Here is a 25,409-nt window from a genome sequence, read left to right as displayed (position 1 = left end):
CTCTCTTCTCCCGCCCTCTCTCCCTCAGCCGCAGAGATGCATCTTGGCTCGGGACCCATGCCTCTGGCAGCCACAGCTTTACATGTGCACAGACCCCAGCTGCACCACTCTAAAATGGCTGCCAGACGGCTTCTCTCTTCCCTCTGAAATGTCGACGGTGGTATGCATCTGCAGCGAGCATGTGTGTATGTGAGAGTGTGTGTGTGCTGTGGGATGTGTGTGTGTGAGAGTGCGTGCATGCTGTGGGATGGGTGTGTATGTGAGAGTGTATGTGTGCTGTGGGATGTGTGTGTGTGAGAGTGCGTGCATGCTGTGGGATGGGTGTGTATGTGAGAGTGTATGTGTGCTGTGGGATGTGTGTGTGTGAGAGTGCGTGCATGCTGTGGGATGGGTGTGTATGTGAGAGTGTATGTGTGCTGTGGGATGTGTGTGTATGTGAGAGTGTACGTGTTTGTGGGATCAAATGGATGCACCGCAGCGAGTGAGAAAGAAAGTTTGTAAAAGTATGTGACTGGTTTAATATACACAGTGTGGTTAAGGGGGATGAGGGTAGGGGCTAGACTTAGGGTTTCTTCTTGGGAGGGTATGGGTATCATGCCAAACTAGAAGAAGGTGGGCGCAAAAGATTGTCAGAGTGTTTATAATATCCAGGCAGGTGACGCATTAGGGCAGAGCGAGAGAGAGAGAGTGAAAGAGAGAGAGAGAGGTAAAAGAAGCATTCACAATATGAAATAATCCACATTGTGCCATTACACATAATTGCCATAATTGTTTGAGTGTTATGATCATTATTGTGTCAAAACGGAAGGTATGAAACAAACTCAGTACATGTCAATACCCAACAATCCCAACCTGTCACTCCTCAGTCCTCCTCACTAAAGTCACAGCCAAGATCCTCAAATCCTATGTTTAGCTTTTCTCTCTCCTCCTTCCAGGGCCCAGTTTGTTTGTTTAAACAAGTGACAGGGACGGAGAGGTGCCAAGAAATGTTGTTTTTGGAGCGAGGCTGCGTGTCCCTGGTATGTTGTGTTGTGATCAGGGCCTTGCCAAACTCTCAGGGCAGAGTCAGAGCCAGAGACCTACCTCACAGACCGAGACCACACTGTTTATTCACGGGTTACTGAAGTTTATTTTAAGACGAATGGATCGGTCTTGGATTGGTCTCCATTTGGAAGGTTTGATGCACCTTTGGATGCAGATAGGAGGTATTTTCTGTGACGGGAAGTCTTCACCCCGCATACAATTGTACAACACAGGCACACACGCAAGAATAACTGGGTTCTTGTGATGTATACGATGCCAGGGGTTTTCCAGCTCTCAGATTATAGGGCTCCCTCATGCCTCTGAGAGGGGTTGACAGACAGAAGATGCCATATGCCTGGATCCCCTCTCAACTCTTCCAGGTGGCTCCAGTTGGACTGTAGGGAAGCAGAGAGAAGATGCTGCTTCTACTTCAGCTGGCTGGCTTCTTTAATTACCATGACCATCTGGTCTTTTGCCTGTTCTCTCATAATGGTCTGTTCCAGGTTAGACAAACCAGCTTCCCACATTCTCTCTCTCACAAAGGTCTGTGTAATCTGCGAGAAATATGTGTCTCTAATATGGTCATACATTTGGCAGGAGGATAGGAAGTGCAGCTCAGTTTCCACCTCATTTTGTGGGCAGTGTGCACATAGTCTGTCTTCTCTTGAGAGCCAGGTATGCCTACGGCGACCTTTCTCAATAGCACTGAGTCTGTATTAGAGGTTGACCAATTAATCAGAATGGCCGATTAATTAGGGCCGATTTCAAGTTTTCATAACAATCGGAAATCGGTATTTTTGGACACCGATTTGGCCGATTTTTAAAAAAATTATAAAAACACCTTTATTTAACTAGTCAAGTCAGTTAAGAACACATTCTTATTTTCAATGACGGCCTAGGAACGGTGGGTTAAATGCCTTGTTCAGGGGCAGAACGACAGATTTTTACCTTGTCAGCTCGGGGATTCAATCTTGCAACCTTACAGTCAACTAGTCCAACGCTCTAACCACCTGCCTTACATTGCACTCCACGAGGAGCCTGCCTGTTACGCGAATGCAGTAAGAAGCCAAGGTAAGTTGCTAGCTAGCATTAAACTTATCTTATAAAAACAATCAATCAATCAATCATAATCACTAGTTAACTACACATGGTTGATATTACTAGTTTATCTAGCGTGTCCTGCGTTGCATATAATCGATGCGGTGCGCATTCGCGAAACAGGACTGTCGTTGCTCCAACGTGTACCTAACCATAAACATCAATGCCTTTCTTAAAATCAATACACAGAAGTATATATTTTTAAACCTGCATATTTAGCTAAAATAAATACAGGTTAGCAGGCAATATTAACCAGGTGAAATTGTGTCACTTCTCTTGCGTTCATTGCACGCAGAGTCAGGGAATATGCAACAGTTTGGGCCACCTGGCTCATTGCGAACTAATTTGCCAGAATTTTACGTAATTATGACATAACATTGAAAGTTGTGCAATGTAACAGGAATATTTAGACTAATGGATGCCACCCGTTAGATAAAATACGTAACGGTTCCGTATTTCACTGAAAGAATAAACGTTTTGTTTTCGAGATGATAGTTTCCGGATTCTACCATATTAAGGACCTAAGGCTCGTATTTCTGTGTGTTATTATGTTATAATTAAGTCTATGATTTGATAGAGCAGTCTGACTGAGCGATGGTAGGCAGCAGCAGGCTCGTAAGCATTCATTCAAACAGAACTTTCGTGCGTTTTGCCAGCAGCTCGTCGCTGTGCTTCAAGCATTGCGCTGTTTATGACTTCAAGCCTATCAACTCCCGAGATTAGGCTGGTGTAACCGATGTGAAATGCCTAGCTAGTTAGCGGGGTGTGCGCTAATAGCGTTTCAAACGTCACTCGCTCTGAGACTTGGAGTAGTTGTTCCCCTTGCTCTGCATGGGTAACGCTGCTTCGAGGGTGGCTGTTGTCGATGTGTTCCTGGTTCGAGCCCAGGTAGGGGCGAGGAGAGGGACGGAAGCTATACTGTTACACTGGCAATACTAAAGTACCTATAAGAACATCCAATAGTCAAAGGTATATGAAATACAAATCGTATAGAGAGAAATAGTCCTATAATTCCTATAATAACTACAACCTAAAACTTCTTACCTGGGAATATTGAAGACTCGTGTTAAAAGGAACCACCAGCTTTCATATGTTCTCATGTTCTGAGCAAGGAACTTAAACGTTAGCTTTCTTACATGGCACATATTGCACTTTTACTTTCTTCTCCAACACTTTGTTTTTGCATTATTTAAACCAAATTGAACATGTTTCATTATTTATTTGAGGCTAAATTTATTTTATTGATGTATTATATTAAGTTAAAATAAGTGGTAATTCAGTATTGTTGTAATTGTCATTATTACAAATAAAACAAAATAAATCGGCCGATTAATCGGTATCGGCTTTTTTGTTCCTCCAATAATCGGTATCGGCGTTGAAAAATCATAATCGGTCGACCTCTTGTCTGTACATAGTCAAAGCTTTCCTTAAGTTTGGCTCAGTCACAGTGGTCATGTATTCTGCCACTGTGTAGTCTCTGTTAGGGCCAAATAGCATTCTAGTTTGCTCTGTTTTTTGTTAATTCTTTCCAATGTGTCAAGTAATTATCTTTTTGTTTTCTCATGATTTGGTTGGGTCTAATTGTGTTATCGCTCTCTCGCTCTCTCGCTCTCTCTCTCTCTCTCTCTCTCTCTCTCTCTCTCTCTCTCTCTCTCTCTCTCTCTCTCTCTCTCTCCCTCTCTCTCATCTTCAACTCTGTCTCACCCTCCCACTTTCTCTCATCTATCTGTCTCCCTCCTCGCCTGTCTCTCTGTCTCTCTCTTTCTCTCTCCTGGGAGAGGGCAATAGTTGGCAGTTGTAACTAGACTGATGGATGGGTCTGAAAGTGGCATGAGGGTGGGAAGTGCCAGGGTGGCAGGGAGGAAGAAAGTGGGAGGATCCACTTGCCATCACATTACTGTAGGGACGTTGTTCCACACAAACCATTGGCACAAAAGCCCTTGACTGTGGCATGTAACATACATTGAACAAAATATAAACTAAACATGAAACAATTTCAAAGATTTCCCTGAGTTACAGTTCATATATGGAAATCAGTCACTAGAAATAAATTAATTGTGCCCTAATCTATGGATTTCACATAACTGGTCAGGGGTGCTGCCATGGGTTGGCCTGGGAGGGCATAGGCCTACCCACTTGGGAGCCAGGCCCACCCATTGGGGAGCCAGGGCCCAGCCAATCAAAATAAGTTTTTCCCCACAAAAGGGCTTTATTAAATACAGAAATACTCCTTAGCACCCCTTCCCCCCTCAGACGATCCTGCAGGTGAAGAAGCCAGATGTGGAGGTCCTGAGCTGGCGTGGTTACACGTGGTCTGTAGTTGTGAGGCCGGTTGGACGTATTACCAAATTCTCTAAAACGACGTTGGAGGTGACTTATGGTTGAGAATGAATTCTCTGGCAAAAGCTCTGGTGGACATTCCTGCAGTCAGCATGTCAACTGCGTGCTCCCTCAAAACATGAAACATCTGTGGCATTGTGTTGTGTGATAAAACTGCACATTTTAGAGTCACCTTTTATTTTCCCCAGCACAAGGTGCACCTGTGTAATGACCATGCTGTTTAATCCGCTTCTTGATATGCCACACCTGTCAGGTGGATGGGTTAGCTTGGCAAATGCTCATTAACAGGGATGTAAACAAATTTGTGCACCAAATTTGAGAGAAATTATATTTTTTTGCGTATGGAACATGCGTATGGAACACTTTACATGTTGCGTATATATTTTTGTTCAGTATCTCATTAGAGATCTCATCTCAGTATCTCATTAGAAAATATTTTAAATGACAAATGTGCACACATGATGTGCCTGAGAAGTCAATAGCACCATACTGTTTTTACTGAAATCATGTGAATTTCCATCCAGAGAGTAATTTATTTTCAGAATAATTGTGTCTTACAAGCTAACAAACCAGACACGCTAACAAAGTAGCCAGCTTAGGCATCGAAAAGAGAGCAAGCTATCAACAACAGACTTCCCTTGTGTCCTCTGTATCCTGTAAAGAGAGCTCGAAGTTGTGACTATTCACGGTTAAACATAAGGGTGGATTTTTTCACTTAACGTATGGTGGTGTTGTTCCCGCCCTACTTTGTCATTGTTGAGCCGCGGCCAAGAACATTCCGTTTTTGCAGTGCTGTTTAATGGTCAAATTTAGAGGGGGTGGGGAGCGAATAAATCTCTCAACGTTTTTTCTTCAAATTTTTTCTTCTCTCTCTCTATTCCTCACTATCTCTCTCTCTCTCTCCTTTTTTTACCTCTGAAATGGAGCTCATGAGAGAGGGAAGTCTCAGCAGCAGGAAAAGGAGTGTTGTTGCAAGGCGAGGCTATCTGAGTTCACCGTCTCCCGCCTCTGTTCCTCACTCCGCATTTAAGGCGTAGATCATATCACAACCCTGTGGTTCTCATTGTGCATAGCTCATACATCAAGCACAGGAGGAACACGTGGGGGTGGCTGTGGTACAGTAAAACCTTATGGAACTCAAGTCAAACACAGCCTAGCCGTTCAATGTTGTACTGTTTACTGCACGGTTGGAGCTAGGAACACATGTATTTCGCTACACCCGCACTAACATCTGCTAAATATGTGTATGCGACCAATAACATTTTATTCGATTTGATTTGTTTCCCTGTATGGTTGGTTTGGTTGGTTGAAGTGGGGGTTGGTAGAGGGAGGGAAGGAAAGGGGGAAGGGGGTGTCCTCCTCTCCTTCTCTCCCATATGTTCTTTGGGTGTCAGTGACGCTGATGTTGCCCGACTCTGATAGGCCGATGCTACAGTAGGTTTTGTAGGGAAGAGTGGTGTGTAGTGTGGAGAGGTACTGCTGTTTTGTGGAAATTTAAGTAAGCTCTTTGAAGCTACTCTTCATCTGTGGACCTATTGTTTATTGTATATGATATGGTATAGTGCTTCCATGCTCAACTGGAGGCCCGCAGTCCGGGTCCGCACCCAGAACGGGGTCAATACAGACCGCGGCCCCCCCCCCCCCAAAAAAAAACACTTGGTCTGACTGCAATCTTGGTATCATATAAACACATAAGACATGGAAAAATGTGTAGAATTGTAGGAAATTAGCTTTAAAATGGCAACAACAACAAAAATCTCTGCCCCATGCTCAGTGTGTAGAATTACCGGAAATTAGCTTTAAAACTGCAACATTTTCTCTCTGCCAACAAGAGGGGTATGAACAGTTTGTGGTCCCATGGGTTGCGAGGTGGAGGTTTGTTACTACACCGATAAATGACAATATCCATCCGGACCTTTGCCACCTAGGAAATTTGAGTTACCGGACCTTCTCAAATAGTACTCGAGTACCCCTGGACTAGGGTTTATGTTAAAAGCCGGGTGCTTGTGAGCATCGTTTGAATATCTGTTAGTGTTGCGTGACGGTTGGGAGACAATACTCAAATGGCCTCTGGTGGTTGTCGGTGACTAACAAGCGACGGCTGAGGAACGCCAGCTTATCCTCCTCCCAAAGGTGCTGTAAGGTAACAACATCAATCAGAGGAACCACGTGGTTAGGCTAGGGTAGGCGCTACCTTATGGGGAGAATTCCTGACGTGTTTCAGAGCTTATCCCCCACCCGTTGCGTGTGCTATGTGCATGCTTCTCCCAGGGCCAGGCAGGGCAGGACGAGGCAGAGACACACCATGTTCTCCCTAACCCAAGCCCTGTAAAAAGCCAGCCAGAATCAACCAGTCTTTGTGTGCAGGTCAGGATAACACTTTACCTCGTATTTTTAACCTTGTCTTATTGCCTCTTTCCACCCCAGCTGAAGGCTTTTCACTCTATTATATATAATACCAGTCAAAAGTTTAAACACACCTACTCATTCAAGGGTTTTTCTTTATTTTTACTATTTTATACATTGTAGAATAATAGTGAAGACATCAAAACTATGAAATAACACATGGAATCATGTAGTAACCAAAATATATTTCAGATTTTAGATTCTTCCAAGTAGTCATCCTTTGCCTTGATGACAGCTTTGCACACTCTTGGCATTCTCTCAACCAACTTCATGAGGTAGTCACCTGGAATGCATTTCAAATAACAGGTATGCCTTGTTAGAAGTTAATTTGTGGAATTTATTTCCTTCTTAATACGTTTGAGCCAATCAGTTGTGTTGTGACAAGGTAGGGGAGGTATACAGAAGATAGCCCTATTTGGTAAAAGACCAAGTCCATATTATGGCAAGAACAGCTCAAATAAGCAAAGAGAAACGACAGTCCATCATTACTTTAAGACATGAAGGTCAGTCAATGAGGAACATTTCAAGAACTTTGAAAGTTTCTTCAAGTGCAGTCGCAAAAGCCATCAAGTGCTATGATGAAACTGGCTCTCATGAGGCCCGCCACAGCAAAGGAATACCCAGGGTTACAGAGGATAAGTTCTTTAGCGTTACCAGCCTCAGAAATTGCAGCCCAAATAAATGCTTCACCGAGTTCAAGTAACAGACACATCTCAACATCAACTGTTCAGAGGAGACTGCATGAATCAGGCCTTCATGGTCGAATTGCTGCAAAGAAACCATTACTAAAGGACACCAATAAGAAGAAGAGATTTGCTTGGGCAAAGAAACACGAGCAGAGGACATTAGACCGGTGGAAATCTGTCCTCTGTTCTAATGAGTCCAAATTTTAGATTTCTGGTTCCAACTGCCATGTCTTTGAGATGCAGAGTAGGTGAACGGATGATCTCTGCATGTGTGGTTCCCACCGTGAAGCATGGAGGAGGAGGTGTGATGGTGTGGGGGTGCTTTGCTTGTGACACTGTCTGTGATTTATTTAGAATTCAAGGCATACTTAACCAGCATGGCTTACACAGAATTCTGCAGCGATACGCCATGCCATCTGGTTTGCTCTTAGTGGGACTATCAAAAACCCTTGAATGAGTAGGTGTCCAAACTTTTGACTGGTACTGTAAATCAGCGCACATCTGGCTTGGGCTGTCAGGACTGACACGTCCGAAGATATATGAAAATAAAAATCTGACACAAACTAAGGAAGCTGCAGAGTATTCGTTATATAATCACCATACTCTGTGTAGACTCCAGTTGATATTGTGTCTAGTTTGAAATTAAATCAGATCTTTAACAGCACCTTGCTTGTTTGTTTTTGACCACCTGTGACATTCAGGGTACTTTGGACATGTCCTCGTATTGCTTTGGCAACACTGGGTGGTTTACATGAATTCCAATCAAGCTCATTTGAATTACTTCAATTGATAGAAGAGTGCTGAACTTTAATGACCTTTTCTGGTATTTCATGATCTCAGGTTCGCAATTGAAGTATGGTTCTATATCTGTGTTACAGACGCACAGCAGTCAGGAAGTCCCAGTAACAATGAGCCAGGCAACAACCCTCCAGGTATGTACCTGAAATTGACTGTCACTGTCCTCCAACCTCTGTGCTGTCAATCATAGCTCTATAGTTCCCAGTCCCCTCTCTGTACTGTATATAATATATCCTCACCTGGTAGAATGATTACTGTGGTATCTGTTTATAGCAGTGCTCTTTTTGTATAAGGTCCATAGCAGAAATATGTATCTTTGTATATACTCTATGCTCTCACGTGGAACATTTCGTTTTAAGATAGTTTTGCAGATATGCAGATTACACCCATCTGAATGTACATAATGTATCTCATAATGATGGTGCTGTCAGCTACTTACAATAGTAACTGCATCTAAGAGACAAAAAAGATTGTGAAACATGGAGGCTAGACCACTTTGTGCTCCTCTGCAGTACACTAATGGAAGTCTGAGGCCATAGTTGTCTTCCTTGCCAAGAAGGGTTGGATAGCTGAGCTAAATTGGCTAGCCAGTCTGCTAGCTAGCCAAACAAAATGGCTGCCGTTCCAAATAATCTCCGGCAGCCTGTTGCTGCTCTCCTGGACTGACCTGGACTATGTCATCATAGGCCAGGAATGAAAATAGAGAGAGAACGTAATTAGGTCCATTCCTAAAGAGCAGGTTTTGCCTGCCCTGGGTGCGCGTTTCGCTGCCAAGTCAAACAACGTTGAGCCAACGTTGAGCCAATGACTCAGACCCTGGGAGGGCCCCCCTAGATGCTCCCTCTACAGTGCCACAGTTCCCTTCCCTTCTCTGGGACGCCCGCTGGCTTGTGTTGAGACATTAGGAGGAAGAAAGTGCATTTAGCTGCCAATCGGAATCTAGACTCACGCCTTCCCCCTATGTAGTTGGCACACCCAATGGTCCTCCTCAGAACATCAAAGGATGAAATGTCAAAGTAATTTTGGGAGTCAGTGACATGTCTCTCTGGATAGCCTGGTCCCAGATCTACTTTGTGCTGTAGTGCCGACTCACTATGGTCATTGGCGTGACAAATACAGTTGAAGTCGGAAGTTTACATACACCTTAGCCAAATACATTTAAACTCAGTTTCACAATTCCTGACATTTAATCCTAGTACAAGTTCCCTGTCTTAGGTCAGTTAGGATCACCACTTTATTTTAAGAATATGAAATGTCAGAATAATAGTAGAGAGAATTATTTATTTCAGCTTTTATTTCTTTCTTCACATTCCCAGTGGGTCAGAAGTGTACATACACTCAATTAGTATTTGGTAGCATTGTCTTCAAATTGTTTAATTTGGGTCAAACGTTTCAGGTAGCCTTCCACAAGCTTGGCCCATTCCTCCTGACAGAGCTGGTGTAACTGAGTCAGATTTGTAGGCCTCCTTGCTCACACACACTTTTTCAGTTCTGCCCACAAATGTTCTATAGGTTTGAGGTCAGGGCTTTGTGATGGCCACTCCAATACCTAAACTTTGTTGTCCTTCAGCCATTTTGCCACAACTTTGGAAGTATGCTTGGGGTCATTGTTCATTTGGAAGACCCATTTGCAACTAAGCTTTAACTTCCTGACTGATGTCTTGAGATGTTGCCTCAATATATCCACATAATTTTCCTTCCTCATGATGCCCTCTATTTTGTGAAGTGCACCAGCCCCTCCTGCAGCAAAGCACCCCTGTGCCATGGTTGGGATGGTCACTATGGCCAAACAGTTCTATTTTTGTTTCATCAGACCTGAGGACATTTCTCCAAAAAGTACTATCTTGGTCCCCATCTGCAATTACAAACCGTAGTCTGGCTTTTTTATGGCGGTTTTGGAGCAGTGGCTTCTTCCTTGCTGAGCAGCCTTTCAGGTTATGTCGATATAGGACTTGTTTTACTGTGGATATAGATACTTTTGTACCTGTTTCCTCCAGCATCTTCACAAGGTCCTTTGCTGTTGTTCTGGGATTGATTTGCACTTTTCGCACCAAAGTACGTTAATCTCTAAGAGACAGAACGCATCTCCTTCCTGAGCGGTATGACGGCTGCGTGATCCCAAATTGTTTATACTTGCGTACTATCGTTTGTACAGATGAACGTGGTACCTTCAGGCATTTGGAAATTGCTCCCAAGGATGAACCAGACTTGTGGAGGTCTACCATTTTTTTCTGAGGTCTTGGCTGATTTCTTTTGATTTTCCCATGATGTCAAGCAAAGATGCACTGAGTTTGAAGGTAGGCCTTGAAATACATCCACAGGTACACCTCCAATTGACTCAAATGATGTCAATTAACCTATCAGAAGCTTCTAAAGACATGACATCATTTTCTGGAATTGTCCAAGCTGTTTAAAGGCACAGTCAACTTAGTGTGTGTAAACTTCTGACCAACTGGAATTGTGATACAGTGAATAATAAGTGAAGTAATCTGTCTGCAAACAATTGTTGAAAAAATTACTTGTGTCATGCACAAAGTAGATGTCCTAACCGACTTGCCAAAACTATAGTTTGTTAACAAGAAATTTGTGGAGTGGTTGAAAAACTAGTTTTAATGACTCCAACTTAAGTGTATGTAAACTTCAACTCTATATTAACAGCACAACCTGAGCTGGGACCAGGCTTGACCAATTGGTTCTGAGATTTTCTTTTTACATTCTGGCCCCCATACATATTGTACTTCAAAGCATCCATGTTTCAGTATTTTCAGTATTGTCAGTATTCAGTCTGGAGCTGTGTTAATATAATAAATATTATATACAGCATTTAGCTTTTTATCTGTGCATACATTTTACGTATGGGTGGCCCCTGGGAATCAAACCTACAATCCTGGTGATGCAAACGCCATGCTCTACCAACTGAGCTACAGAGAACCACCAGGTGGTGGGCTATAGGTGGTGGGTCGATGAAGGATGCTCTGTTTTATTACAAAAATATTTTGGTCGAGAATCTTTGCTCGTCCCGTGTGCAGTAAGCAGGGAATAAAGTAATGATTTATTACTTTATCACCAGCTTAAATCAGTATGAATGTAACTTGCTGTAAGTTCCGCGAACACAAAGCATATGTTTTAATGTTTTGATTGATATATTGTATTGATATATTGTCTATCTTTGTTTTTGTTTCTGCAGTTTACTTGGAAGACAGCTTCATCAAATCAGGAGTCTTCAGTGTTTCGGAGCTGGTGCGGGTGTCCAGAAGTAAGTACAGTACATTCATATATCACTTTACTCATTGTCCATTCAAAAAGAGTGAGCTTTACGGTACAAAAGCGGGAAAAACAGTCGAGCAAGCATTAGAACACAGTATGTGTGTGTTTACAGTAGACAGGTGTGTGTGTGTGTGTGCAAGTGTGTGTTTGTATAGACTGCCCTTCTCAAAGACGATGACAGATGTTCTTTCAGGTATCTCGCTCCACAGTTAGCTGAGGACAATGGTTCCCTCAGGCAGGATTTACCTGTACTGCTCAAGTGCTGTTGTGTCCTACACAGTGGTGGGAAAAGTAGCCAATGAGTCATACTTGAGTAAAATTAAAGATACCTTAATAGAAAAGGACTCAAGTAAAAGTAAAAGTCACCCAGTAAAATTCTACTTGAGTAAAAGTAAAAAAATATTTGGTTGAAAATATACTTAAGTATCAAAAGTAAATGTAACTACTACAATATACTTAAGTTTCAAAAGTAAAAGTACAAGTATAAATCATTTCAAATTCCTTATATTAAGCAAACCAGATTTTCTTGTTTTGAAAATGTATGGATAGCCAGGGGCACATTCCAATATTCAGACATAATTTGCAAATGAAGCATGTGTGTTTAGTGAGTCCACCAGATCAGAGGCAGTAGGGATGACCAGGGATGTTCTGTTGATAAGTGCCTATATTGCACCATTTTCCTGTCCTGCTAAGCATTCAAAATGTAATGAGTACTTTTCGGTGTCAAGGAAAATGTATGGAGTACAAAGTACAATATTTTTTTAAGGAATGTAGTGAAGAAAAAGTAAAAGTAGTCAAAAATATAAATAGTCAGGTAAAGTTTACAGTAGATACCCCAAAAAACTACTTAAGTAGTACTTTAAAGTATTTTTATTGAAGTACTTTACACCACTGGTCCTACAACATACGGATGTTGTGTCCTGTATTCTAACATTTTTGATCTGTTGTTTTTCGGATTACGGTGCAGGCCTTTAAACCAATTAAAACTCAGTGAGTGCTGCGGTTCTGCAGTTCTTAAATGCAAATTCAAATGAAAGAAAGAAAAAAACAGTAACAGGTGTTCTAGCGTCATTGTTAACATTCAGAAGTCAGGGGTCATATTTGCTTCAACACAGTTAAATTACTTGATGTCAGAGTGAGTGGCATGACACACAGTACGTTGTGAGAGAGAGAGAGAGAGGAGAGTCTCGTTGGTATGGAATTAAAACACAAATGCCCTTGGAGAGAGGAACGCGCCACCGCTTGGTTAGGGGTAGTCAATGCCAGGGCTGCTGCAGGTTGCCAGTTCCAAGACTGCAATGCTGGGGTTGCCAGTTCTGAAGCTGCAATGCTGGGGTTGCCAGTCCTGAGGCTGCAATGCTGGGGTTGCCAGTTCTGAGGCTGCACAGTTTCGAGGCTGCACAGTTTCGAGGCTGCACAGTTCTGAGGCTGCACAGTTCTGAGGCTGCAGTGCTGGGGTTGCCAGTTCTGAGGCTGCAGTGCTGGGGTTGCCAGTTCTGAGGCTGCATTGCTGGGATTGCCAGTTCTGAGGCTGCAGTGCTGGGGTTGCCAGTTCTGAGGCTGCAATGCTGGGGTTGCCAGTTCTGAGGCTGGAGCTCATGCCAGTGGTGAACCTCAAACCACAACAGAGGCCACCACACACTCCAGACTCCCGTCGAGTCCAGACCATCCTCGCAACCCACACACCCACCCACCGCACTCACAGGGCTCCCTTCGCAAGCGTCAGTTTCAAGAGAGGAAGGAGTGTTTACAGAGTGCCCTGGTAAACAATCAGCTGTCCTCCCAGAAACAATATCCCTCCCCCACGGCCATCAACCACAGGGAGAAAAAAAAGTATAATTTCACACAGTGATGGTGGGCTGTGGTACTCAAAGCATATCACACATACAACCACCATGAAAGTGAACTTCAGTGCACTTATTGATATGTGCTTGACCAATTACAATAGGTAGGAACTAATCAGAGGCCTGGTGGGTGTGGCTTAGTTCATGAGTTTGCAGTGTGCTGGTGGAATGCAAAAGTTAAATGATGTTCAATCATTCTATTTTTTAAAAAGTATTTAACCTTTATTTAACATGTGAGTGGGGATCATGTACACTGAGATCATTTTAATGAAGTTGTTGGACAAGTTCAAGGTCACATCACATCAGAAGCCTATCAAAGCTTCAGCAGCCAACCAATCAGCATGCTAGTGACCAGGAAGGATCCAACCTGTGCCTCTCTTTTCCTCTCCTTCCTCTCTAGCGCCCATCACCCAGGGGGCGGGGGTGAACTTCTCCATGGCCGACATGCCTAGTCAGCCGTACTACCATGACCTGAACTCCAGCGTGGGCCTCCATCGCTCCCTCTCCTCCCCGCCTGGCAGGTCAGTCTACTGCAGGACTCTACCCTGCCCCCTCTCTCTTTCTCATGCATCACATGGGAACCTCTTGTCACACATTGACCTCTGAACTTTGAAGGAGATGCAGGAGGGGGGAATGTAAAACTGATTTCAGTTTAGTATCTCGGGGGTTAAATGTATAGTCTTACTCTGTCATTTATATTATAGCGTTGCTTCCATATTTGGCTATTTGTTCTAGTTCAAGTCTGTTTATACTCACGCATCTGGACAATACATCACCAGTAAACATACAATACAGGTACTTTTGTTTTACAGCATCACTGGCTGTGATAAAGGATCAAAGAAAATATACATATGTTGTGACTCATAATTTCTCCTCCTTCTTCAGTAAACGGCCCAAGACCCTCAACATAGAGGAGAGTATGGAGACCAGTCCCACTGGCCCTGACTTCTATTCTTCACCTAGCTCCCCAGCTAGTGGCAGCAGGACCTGGCACGAGAGAGAAGGTGAGAGGGGAGGTGTGTGTATGTGTGTGTGACACTGTAGGAGGTTTACAGAAGCTGTACTGGGAATGTTTTCAATAGCAAGGTTCTAGATTCCTAAATCGCAAACGGAATGTTCTCAAAACAGAACACATCAAGATAATTGACTAATCTAGGTTGGGGGAACATAATCCCTAATCTACCAACATTTCTGCATTGTAGGAATTAATAATCAGAGATTATTACTGCAGCTAAGCAAATATCATTCCCTCAGAAATACAATACAATTAAACACAATACAATTTAATTCAATACAGACGACACATTATTCAATGTCTGTCCTGACTCTTTGTGGAGCAGAAACAGCCCCACCATAATCTGTGGGGGGTTATGTAGGCTACACACAACACAGTCTCAGTGTCACTCTTCCACTGTCAAGATGTTTCCAATGTTATCATTGCCTCTCGACTCCACAGCGAGCGGTTACAGTATGTTGATAAAATGATATGGCACCTTGTTCCCTCGATGTGAGCCCATTCAACTTGGCTGTTGATGTAATGGCACGTGATAACATGCTAGCCTCAGGTCAGACCGTAAACACCAAACCTTATGATTACATTGTCATAAAAGGCTACATGCTAAATATATGCAAATACTCTGTCATAAACCAAGCTAAATAGAGGTTGATTGTTTTTCTCCCCCGCTGTGATTTACAGTAAAACATTCAATGAGCTAAGCTTAAAGGGGCAATCAGCAGTTGCTACATCCATTTTAGATGTTTAAATTCATGATATATACCCATTAATTCTCAAAGGATATGATTTATACAGTAGATACCTCCTTAGCTTAATTCAACTGTCGTACCCCATCAGAACCCAAAATATAAACTTGTTTTACTCATTTTAACTGCACATTTTAGATTGGCTTATTTGTTTATTTATTGTCCCCAGCACAAGGTGCATCTCTGTAATGATTATGCTGTTTAATCAGCTTCTTGATATACCAAACCTGCAGGTGGATGGATTATCTTGGCAAAGAAGAAATGCTCACTAACAGGGATGTAAACAAATTTGGGTGGAACATTTGAGAGAAATAAGCTGTTTGTTCAATGGAACATTTCTGGGATCTTTTATTTCAGCTCATGAAACATGGGACCAACACTTTCCATGTTGCGTTTATATTTTTTTCAGTGTAGTTTTTTTCCGAATGCTTTGAAAAAACATGCTTGTGAGTAATGGAATCCTTGACAGGAAATCAAGCTTTATATAATGAGTGAACTCGTAAGAACATTCCCCTGTTGATACTGTAAACTGGTTTGGAGGGTTGATGAGTTCTCTGATAGTTTGGGGGCTTCCTTATTGCTTCCTGTTTTCTCACCAATCTGAGTGAGAGTTGCAGTGTTGAAGCGAAATGAGTGGGATTTTCAGTGTGGTAGCGTTTCTATTGTGGAATGCAGTGTTGTACCAATGAAAGTGAGCATGATAGTCCTGGATGGCGCAGCGGTCAAAAGCACTACACCGCAGTGCTGAGGCGCCACTACAGCTTGGGGTTCGATCCAACCGGCCGTGACCGGGAGCCCATAGGATGTTGCACAATTGGCCCTGCACCATCCGGGGTAGGGGAGGGTTTGGCCGGTGGACTCATCGTGCTCTAGCGACTCCTTGTGACATGGCCGGGCGCCTGCAAGCTGATTCCGGTCGTCAATCGAACAGTGTTTCCTCCGACACATTGGTGTGGCTGACATCCGGGTTAAGCGAGCAGTGTGATAAGAAGTAGTCTTCCAGGTGGGTCATGTTTCGGAGGACGCATGACTCGAACTTCGCCTCTCCCGAGTCCATTGAGGAGTTGCAGAGATGAGCCAAGGGACCTAATTCGGGGAGAAAATGGGATAAAAAAATATGTTTGTGGCCAGACTACCCTGAACACACCTGTTCAGGGTTTGGCCTGGTTAGTACTGGGATGGGAGCCCGTCTGGGAATACCAGGTGCCGGAAGCTACAAATACAGAAAAGTGAGAATGAGGAAATGCTAGTGGGAGTTGTAGCAATTGTGGCTGTGAGCAGACTTTATTTATAAACTTGTTGTGTTGTTAGGCTGCGAGAGTGAAGGGGTGACGATAGGGTGAACAGGTGTGTGTGTGTGCATATCCAGGAACGTGTTTGTGTGTCAGAGGGAGAAAGAGAGAGAGAGAGAGAGAGAGAGAGAGAACGATGGGCAGGCAGGTGCGGCGGTCTCCCGTTTGAAACCGACTCGGATAAAAAGCTAGGTCTCAGAGGAGCTGTCTGACTCAACAGGTGGCAAGCCCAGTTGGCGGGCCGTCCCACGCCTAGCCCTGATAACGCCACTATAGTGACAGGCAGCAAGCAGGAGAGAGAGGGAGGGAGAAAGAGAGAGAGAGAGAGAAAAGGTGTGTGTGTGTGAGAGAGAGATCCTCCAGGGAGGTGTGTACAGTATGTCTCATTACCTGGTCTCGTGGTGCAGGGCAGAGCCCATAGCGTTTTTAATTAAGCCCTCACTGTCCTGTATTTCCGGATTGTTCTCCCCCAACACACACACAGACACACTACCCTTAAGCCCTAGGGTTGGAAGGGAGAGGGACGCCTCTCGTCTCACTACACTACGACAGATAAACGCTTAGAGTACAGAAGGTTCCAACATCCAACGGAGTTGTTTTTTTCCCCCTCTCTTCTTTAAATGAGCTTTCTTTGTGATTTGATCTAGTTCTTTCCCTTCCTTCTCATGCTGTTTTCCCAGCTAACACATAACGTTCTGAGAAACATATGTTTCTTAGATCTTGGTGAGAGCGTAGTTGTCCTATGGTTATTTTGCATACAACCTTCCCACAACGTTTTGGGAACAGTGCAGGATACCCAGCTAGCACATAACGTTCTGAGAACCATACATTTCACAGGGATGCTGGCCCATGACTCTAGTGCTTCCCACAGTTGTGTCAAGTTGGCTGGATGTCCTTTGGGTGGTGGACCATTCTTGATACACACAGGAAACTGTTGAGTGTGGAAAAACTCAGCATCATTGCAGTTCTTGAAACAAACCAGTTCTTGAAACAAACCAGAAACAAACCATCTTTTGTCTTGCCCATTCATCCTCTGTATGGCACACATACTCAATTGTCTCAAGGCTTAAAAATCCTTCTTTAACCTGTCTCATCCCCTTTTCATCTACACTGATGGAGGTGGATTTAACAGGTGAAATCAATAAGGGATTATAGCTTTCTGGAATCACCTAATCAGTCTACTGTATGTCATGGAAAGAGCCTGTGTTCCTAATGTTTTGTACACACAGTATATGTATCTCTGATGGGAATTTCGGTACTTCAGTATAACGTTTTCTGCAGGTTTCCTCATGGTTCTATTTAAATGAATGTTCTCAGAATGTTCAGAAAATTTCCATAAAAAACACAAGAAAACATTAGTAATGTTCAAAGAACGTTCGAAGAATGTTATTTAACTTCTCTGCGCTACGGATCCCTTTTAAGGGATCATTTTCCTAAACAACCGCTGAATTGCAGGGCGCAAAATATTACTAAAAATATTTATAATCATGCAATCACAAGTGAAATATACCAAAACACAGCTTAGCTTGTTGTTAATCCACCTATCATGTCAGATTTTGAAAATATGCTTTACAGAGAAAGAAATCCAAGCTTTTGTGAGTGTATCAATCAATGCTAGAACAGCTAGCCCCAAATTAGCATGGTCACGAAAGTCAGAAAAGCAATCAAATTAATCGCTTACCTTTGATAATCTTCGGATGTTTGCACTCACGAGACTCCCAGTTACACAATAAATGTTATTTTTGTTCAATAAATATTACTTTTATAACAAAAATGCCATTTGGGTTGCGCGTTATGTTGAGAAAACTACAGCCTCGTTCCGGTGCTGAAAGGCAGAAGAAAATTCCCAAACATTTCAGATTCAAAAATATTATAAAAAATATTTATAATCATGCAATCACAAGTGAAATATACCAAAACACAGCTTAGCCTGTTGTTAATCCACCTATCGTGTCAGATTTTGAAAATATGCTTTGCAACGAAAGTAATCTAAGCTTTTGTGAGTGTATCAATCAATGCTAGAACAGTTAGCCTTATATTAGGTTGGTTAGCTTGGTCACTGACCCCTAGCGTCAAGAGGTTAAAAACATACACATTCTGTTCTGAGTGTAAACGAAACTCTCTCTATCCTCTAGCTTGTTAAGTGTGTTCGGGTGTGTTGGCCACCCCCACTAATTGGCCACACCAGACCTTAATGAGTGCTTGTTTGAATAGACTAAAATTAGCAGTTTTGTATGAGTTAATAAAACATGGCATGCGGGCTCCATCCTGGTGGTGCAGTGGACTAATTCCATTGATAGAGAACAGAAGATCATAGGTTCGAATCATGATTCATGCCTAAGCAAATTAATTTCCAAGTGTCCTATCTACGCTTGGAGTTCAAAACAGTTAACCTAAACTAAGCTAGCAGTGTTATTAAAAGTCTTATTGAAACATGTTCTCAGGACATTATTTAATAACTTATAATAGTTAATAACCTATAACTTCCGTTCTCAGAATATCAGTAAAATCTCCTAGGAAAACTTCAGGGAACCATAGTAAAACGTTCTCAGAACCTCCCTGCAACCTAAAAATGTACGTTCCCAGAACAGGCTACGTTTCAGTTTTACCGGTCAGAAAACGTATGGCTTCGTTCCCAAAACCAATGGGAAACCAAAAATGTACGTTCCCACAACTTCCAAGGAACCAAATGTGCTAGCTGGTTTGTGTTTATACCTTACAGTATCGGGTGAACACATGCTGATATGTTACGGCTAGGGAGAAGAGGAGAGGGCAGAAAATTCACGAGAGAACGATTACTCTGTAAAGAGGGAATCAAAAAAGAAGTGGATTGATATTAAACCCATATGAGGCCGTCCAAAGTGCCAATTGGTCATTTCTTTTCCATGGCTAGCCCGACGAAACACTTTTACACTGCAAGGAATAGGTGTAATTCTGTCATGTTTTTTGTCCTCTAAAGTAAACTCTCTGAAATGGCTTTTACTGTACAGTTGTGGAATTATGTACGCCTAGCCGTTCTCCTTACATTTTTGGGGGGCACTGCACTCAAATCCTCACTCAGCGACTGGTTTGATGACACACAGCTGTTAGCGCTGAAGAAGATATCAGTTCTTCATATCTAATGCTCCGACGAAATCTGCAGTCTTTAGTTAATTCTGTCTCCCCACACTAACCCGGTGGTGTATTTAACAGCTAGATACACATAGATTCATAGCCCTTTCGTCGGTCTGGGACACCCTGGCATGAGCACGCCCTAGCTTACTCTCTAATTTGTAGGAGTGGAACACGAGATAACACTAACAGATTGAAATCCTTTTGACATGTAAAAATATGTTGTTCTAGGTGGATTCTATGATTTTATATTGGTCAGTTCCCAGACCAGAGCGATTCTTTTTTTAAATTCCTTTCTTGCTCATTTTGAGTAGTTGCAACACCATAACTGTTTACTACACACAATTCTGTTGATGTTGTTCTGAATCATAGAACTTTCTCCATAAATGTCCATCGTGTAATTTTGTCAATTTAGGAAAGGTCAAGAATATATTTTTGAGAACGTTACACCACATAAGAAGTCAAAACCATAGTACAATAGCCTAAAATTATTTTGACTTGTTAATCCGTCTAAAAAAGACAAATCCATCCATCTTGTCTGAGGTATAGCTCATGTTGATTAAAATAAGCTATAAGGACTTAAGCTGCTTCCTTTACACATTTCAGAGTGGGGAAATTCCCTGGATTTCTGAGGCCTTTGTCCCTCTCCTGGTTTGGGATGAGTCACCTTCCCCTCCTCAGATGGATTCTTCCCTATTGTGGGAACAGAGCCCGAATCATGTGGGAATGCCTGGAGGGAGAGAGGGAGAGAGGGAGAGAGGGAGAGAGAGAGAGAGAGAGAGAGAGAGAGAATCTATGCAGGTAATTAGAGAGTAGGAGACACATGGTCTGAGACGTGGGAATATAAAGGTCTTGTGACGGGCCCTGGGAGGGACAATAAGCCCTGCTGGGAGAACCGCTACTGTCACAGAACATTAGGTCTTAGAGTCCACTCTGTTCCATGTTCTGTTCTGTTGTCATACCTTGCATAAGGACATTGGGAAACATGTCAAAAGAGTAGAATTACAGTGGTGGCAAGCATATACAGTCGCTGCCATCACATGCACAAAATCAGAGTATGTTTGAAAGACGTCACAGCAGGTAACCCCCCTGACCAGATGTGCATATGTGTCTTCTCCTTCAGACCTGTCGTCTCCCACCATGAAGAAGCCCGAGAAGCCTCTCTTCAGCCCCACCTCCCCACAGGATTCTTCCCCCAGACTGAGCACTTTCCCCCAGCACCACCACCCCGGACTCACAGGCATCGGACACAGTGGTGAGTAGGCTAAGGACCTGTACTAAGTCTAGACATGCTCACACAGTGACCTACAGTGACCTCTACAAGAAAGTGATTGAACTGAATATGTTTTTTGTGATGCATCCCCCTCACCCTGCCCCCAAAACTCATTTGAATTAGGATTGTAATGTGTAAAGTTTTGGTTTTCCATGAGTGTATTGTTTAATAGTTTGTTTCTCTCTCCCTCTCTCAATGTGTCTCTCTGTCTATCCCCTCGTTTCTCTTTTTCTGTTTCTCCCTCTCTCTGTTTCTCCCTCTCTTTGTTTCTCCCTCTATCTGTTTCTCTGTTTCTCTCTCTCTCTCTCTGTTTCTCTCTCTCTCTCTGTTTCTCTCTCTCTGTTTTCTCCCTCTCTCCTTTTCTCCTTAGTTATATCAACGAGGAGCCCTCCCCCCCACTCCCCCCTGCAGTTCTCTGCCTCTGCCATCCTCCCCCCTGCCCCGTCACCCTACTTCTCCCACCCCACCATCCGCTACCCGCCCCATCTCAACCCCCCTGACTCCCTGAAGAGTTACGTGTCCAGCTACGACCCGTCCAGCCCACAGACCAGCCAGGTGAGTGTGTTTTACCCCGGAGAGGAGGAGGGTTGGGCTCAGTTCCTATTTCACTTCTTCGATTTACCAGAGGAATTGACTGTACACAATCTCTCTCTCCACAATAGGCCTAATTGTCTGACAGTGTTTGTGAACAGTGAAATTATTGAATGTGAAGTTCGGGAGTTTAGAGTTTAGTTTTTCTGGCAAACTTTTTATGAAAAACAATTTGTTAACTACTGGAAGTAGTTAAAGGCCAGAGGACAACCTTGGCTCTGCAGTAGAATGCTTTTCAACGTGACGATTGAATCAAGTACCAATTATTTAATTTTTTTCATAATCAATTTAGTATTCAATTTCCTTTGAAAAACCCACTGACAAATTGAAAAAGTTATTTCTAAAGGTCCCTGTGTATGCCGAAAATAATAGCTGCCCCACAACAATTTGTGCCCTTGACATTTTTACAACAATCAAATGTTGATCCTTAAATATTTTCACTCCTTCAAATTTTGTGGCAATTGTAATATTTGTCCTTCACCTTGAGAAAATAATTAATTAATTCAGTGCTTTATAACATTTGCCACTTGAGAACGTCTGGACAATGTGGGTGTTGATTGATAGTGAACTGTAAAGCTGTTATGAACATCCATCTGGAAGGGTCAACATAAAGCTCCTCGTTTTCCCCCAGCATTTCAAGCAGGTTGAAATGAATGGTTGTGGCAAATGTAGAATTTTGTGGCAAGTGCAGAATGAACTTTAAAGTCCTTAATAATACATGTTTTTGTCAGTTAGGCTTCAATTCATTATTCTTTATAATCCTAATCAGACGAGGTCAATCATTGCACATGGTGGCTTCACTGCACCACTCTTCCTGTGGTGCATTTGATTTGCACAGAATTGGATGGAAGGAGTTGACACAGGATGTAAGATGCACTGGGTGACTCTTTAGCCAGGTTCTTAATCAAGTATCAAGTTCCAACTCCCTCCATTCAAAATATACTGCGGTTCAAATCTAAAGCACCTTTCTGGAATAAAAAAAAAAATCCCTTTCTGCAATGACTGAATCCAGACCTAACTCTGAAATAAGTCTATTTTATAAATATCTATGGGTAAGAGATTCTTGATAAATGAGAAATATACACCGTAAAAATCACCAACTCAATATTCCAAAGAAAATCGCGCCCTTTTTATTCAAACTAATATGATTACAGAGGCTCATAACACAGTATGTATCAGAAACGTCTGATAAACCTGACAGAATACTTTATACATTGGGTACATACTTAACCCTTGTGTCACTGTGCAGAGAGAGAGTGACCGAGGCAGAAATGAGGATGATGAGAGCCGTGAAGGAGCCGTGAGATACTGTTGTTACCCCAGACAAAACCACAGGGAATATATAAGGTCGTAAATATTTGCCGTTGCCGGGGCCTCGGCTCTCTTTTGGCGGAATTACTGGCCCCTCTCCGCCATGGTGCTGGAAGAGTGTGTGTTTGCCGAGGAGGGGGTCTCGGCAAATAACACAGCGTTTATAATCCCATGGACGGCAGCCAGAATGTTTTTATGCTGTAACGCAGATTATAATACACTCTAATTAAGCATTCTATTCATATGTTTAAGGAACCCTGTGGACACAAGTCTTTTTCATAAAGGCCTATTTGAGGTTTGAACTTGGGGCGCCACAGTGCCCAATACACCACACACCGTCTCCTGCAGTCTGAAAGAGAGTCTCCTCCCTCTCTCTCTCTCTCTCTCTCTCTCTATCTCTCTCTCTCGCGCGCGCTTTCTCTCTGTCTCTCCCTCTCTCTTTCAAGTGAGGGCAACATTTTCCTCACACTACAGAACTGTGCAAACAATACCATAAAACACACTTTATTTGGTAACTTTTCTTTAACGATGTCTTTGAGGAGGCAATTATTTACCGAAGTAAACAGCATAAAAATGTGTTTTAGTATTCAAAACTCACCTTGGATATTGTAATGTTGAAAAACATTTGTCAAGTGACCGCAGGTAGCCTAGTGGTTAGAGCGTTGTGCCAGTAACCGAAAGGTTGCAAGATCGAATCCCAGAACTGACAAGGTAAAAATCTGTTGTTCTGCCCACTGTTCCTAGGCCGTCATTGTAAATAAGAATTTGTTCTTAACTGACTTGCCTAGTTAAATAAAGGTAAAATAATAAAAGTAGTACAGGAGTTGTGTCACTAACTGCCCCCCCCCCCCCCCCCCCCCCCCCCCCCCCTTCCACAGCCGAACAGCAGTAGCCAGGTGGGGAAGGTTCAGGGCCACTTCACCCCAGTCCTGGCCCCCTCTCCGCACCACGGCACAGTGCGACCTGTCTCCCTGTCCATGCCCGACACCAAGCCCATCACATCAGAAGGTGAGTACAATGGTGAGCTTCCTTTCCTTCTCTCTCTGGCACTGCAAAATCCCTCTGTCCATCACTACTGTACCACTACTGTACTACTATACCATTACTACTGTACCACTACTTCTGTACCACTACTTCTGTACCACTTCTACTATCCCACTACTACTGTACCACTACTACTGTACCACTACTCTACCACTACTGTACTACTGTACCACTACTGTACTACTATACCACTACTGTACTACTATACCACTACTGTACTACTATACCACTACTACTGTACCACTACTACTGTACCACTACTCTACCACTACTGTACTACTATACCACTACTGTACTACTATACCACTACTGTACTACTATACCACTACTACTGTACCACTACTACTGTACCACTACTTCTGTACCACTTCTACTGTCCCACTACTGTACCACTACTTCTGTACCACTACTTCTGTACCACTTCTACTATCCCACTACTACTGTACCACTACTACTGTACCACTACTGTACTACTGTACCACTACTGTACTACTATACCACTACTGTACTACTATACCACTACTGTACTACTATACCACTACTACTGTACCACTACTACTGTACCACTACTCTACCACTACTGTACTACTATACCACTACTGTACTACTATACCACTACTACTGTACCACTACTACTGTACCACTACTCTACCACTACTGTACTACTATACCACTACTGTACTACTATACCACTACTGTACTACTGTACCACTACTACTGTACCGCTACTTCTGTACCACTTCTACTGTCCCACTACTGTACCACTACTACTATACTACTTCTACTGTACCACTACTACTATACTACTTCTACTGTACCACTACTACTGTACCACTACTACTGTACTACTACTGTACCATTACTACTATACCACTACTACTATACCACTACTGTACCACTACTACTATACCACTACTCTACTACTACTACTATACCACTACTACTGTCCCACTACTACTATACCACTACTACTGTCCCACTACTGTACCACCACTACTGTACCACTACTCTACCACTACTACTGTACCACTACTGTACCACTACTACTGTCCCACTACTGTACCACTACTACTATACTACTTCTACTGTACCACTACTACTATACCGTTACTACTATGCCACTACTACTGTACCACTACTACTATACCACTACAACTATACCACTACTACTATACCATTACTTTACCACTACTACTGTATCACTACTGTACCACTACTACTATACCACTACTACTATACCACTACTACTATACCACTACTGTACCACTACTACTATACCACTACTACTGTACCACTACTACTATACCATTACTTTACCACTACTACTATACCACTACTGTACCACTACTACTATACCACTACTACTGTACCACTACTACTATACCATTACTTTACCACTACTACTATACCACTACTGTACCACTACTTTACCACTACTACTGTACCACTACTACTGTCCCACTACTGTACCACTACTACTATACCACAACTGTACCATTACTACTATACCACTATTACTGTATCACTACTGTACCACTACTACTATACCACTACTACTGTACCA

General features: G+C 42.8%; 1 protein-coding gene across 1 annotated transcript in view; it reads left to right on the top strand.

Annotated features, from left to right (window-relative positions):
• The window catches only part of LOC120049489 (nuclear factor 1 B-type-like), a 78,261-nt gene that overhangs the window by 48,469 nt on the left and 4,383 nt on the right, over positions 1-25,409 (top strand). Inside the window, exons 3-9 of the mRNA XM_038995754.1 lie at positions 8,432-8,485; positions 11,539-11,607; positions 13,863-13,983; positions 14,348-14,466; positions 20,750-20,881; positions 21,270-21,454; positions 23,680-23,809. Of these exons, the coding sequence (XP_038851682.1) occupies positions 8,432-8,485; positions 11,539-11,607; positions 13,863-13,983; positions 14,348-14,466; positions 20,750-20,881; positions 21,270-21,454; positions 23,680-23,809 (810 nt within the window). The remainder of the gene's footprint in view (positions 1-8,431; positions 8,486-11,538; positions 11,608-13,862; positions 13,984-14,347; positions 14,467-20,749; positions 20,882-21,269; positions 21,455-23,679; positions 23,810-25,409) is intronic.

This window comes from Salvelinus namaycush, chromosome 6 (genome assembly GCF_016432855.1).
Source record: "Salvelinus namaycush isolate Seneca chromosome 6, SaNama_1.0, whole genome shotgun sequence".
In the NCBI taxonomy this organism is placed as follows: Eukaryota; Metazoa; Chordata; class Actinopteri; order Salmoniformes; family Salmonidae; genus Salvelinus; species Salvelinus namaycush.
Note: the sequence above shows the minus strand (reverse complement) of the source record. Positions and strands in the feature narration are given on the sequence as shown.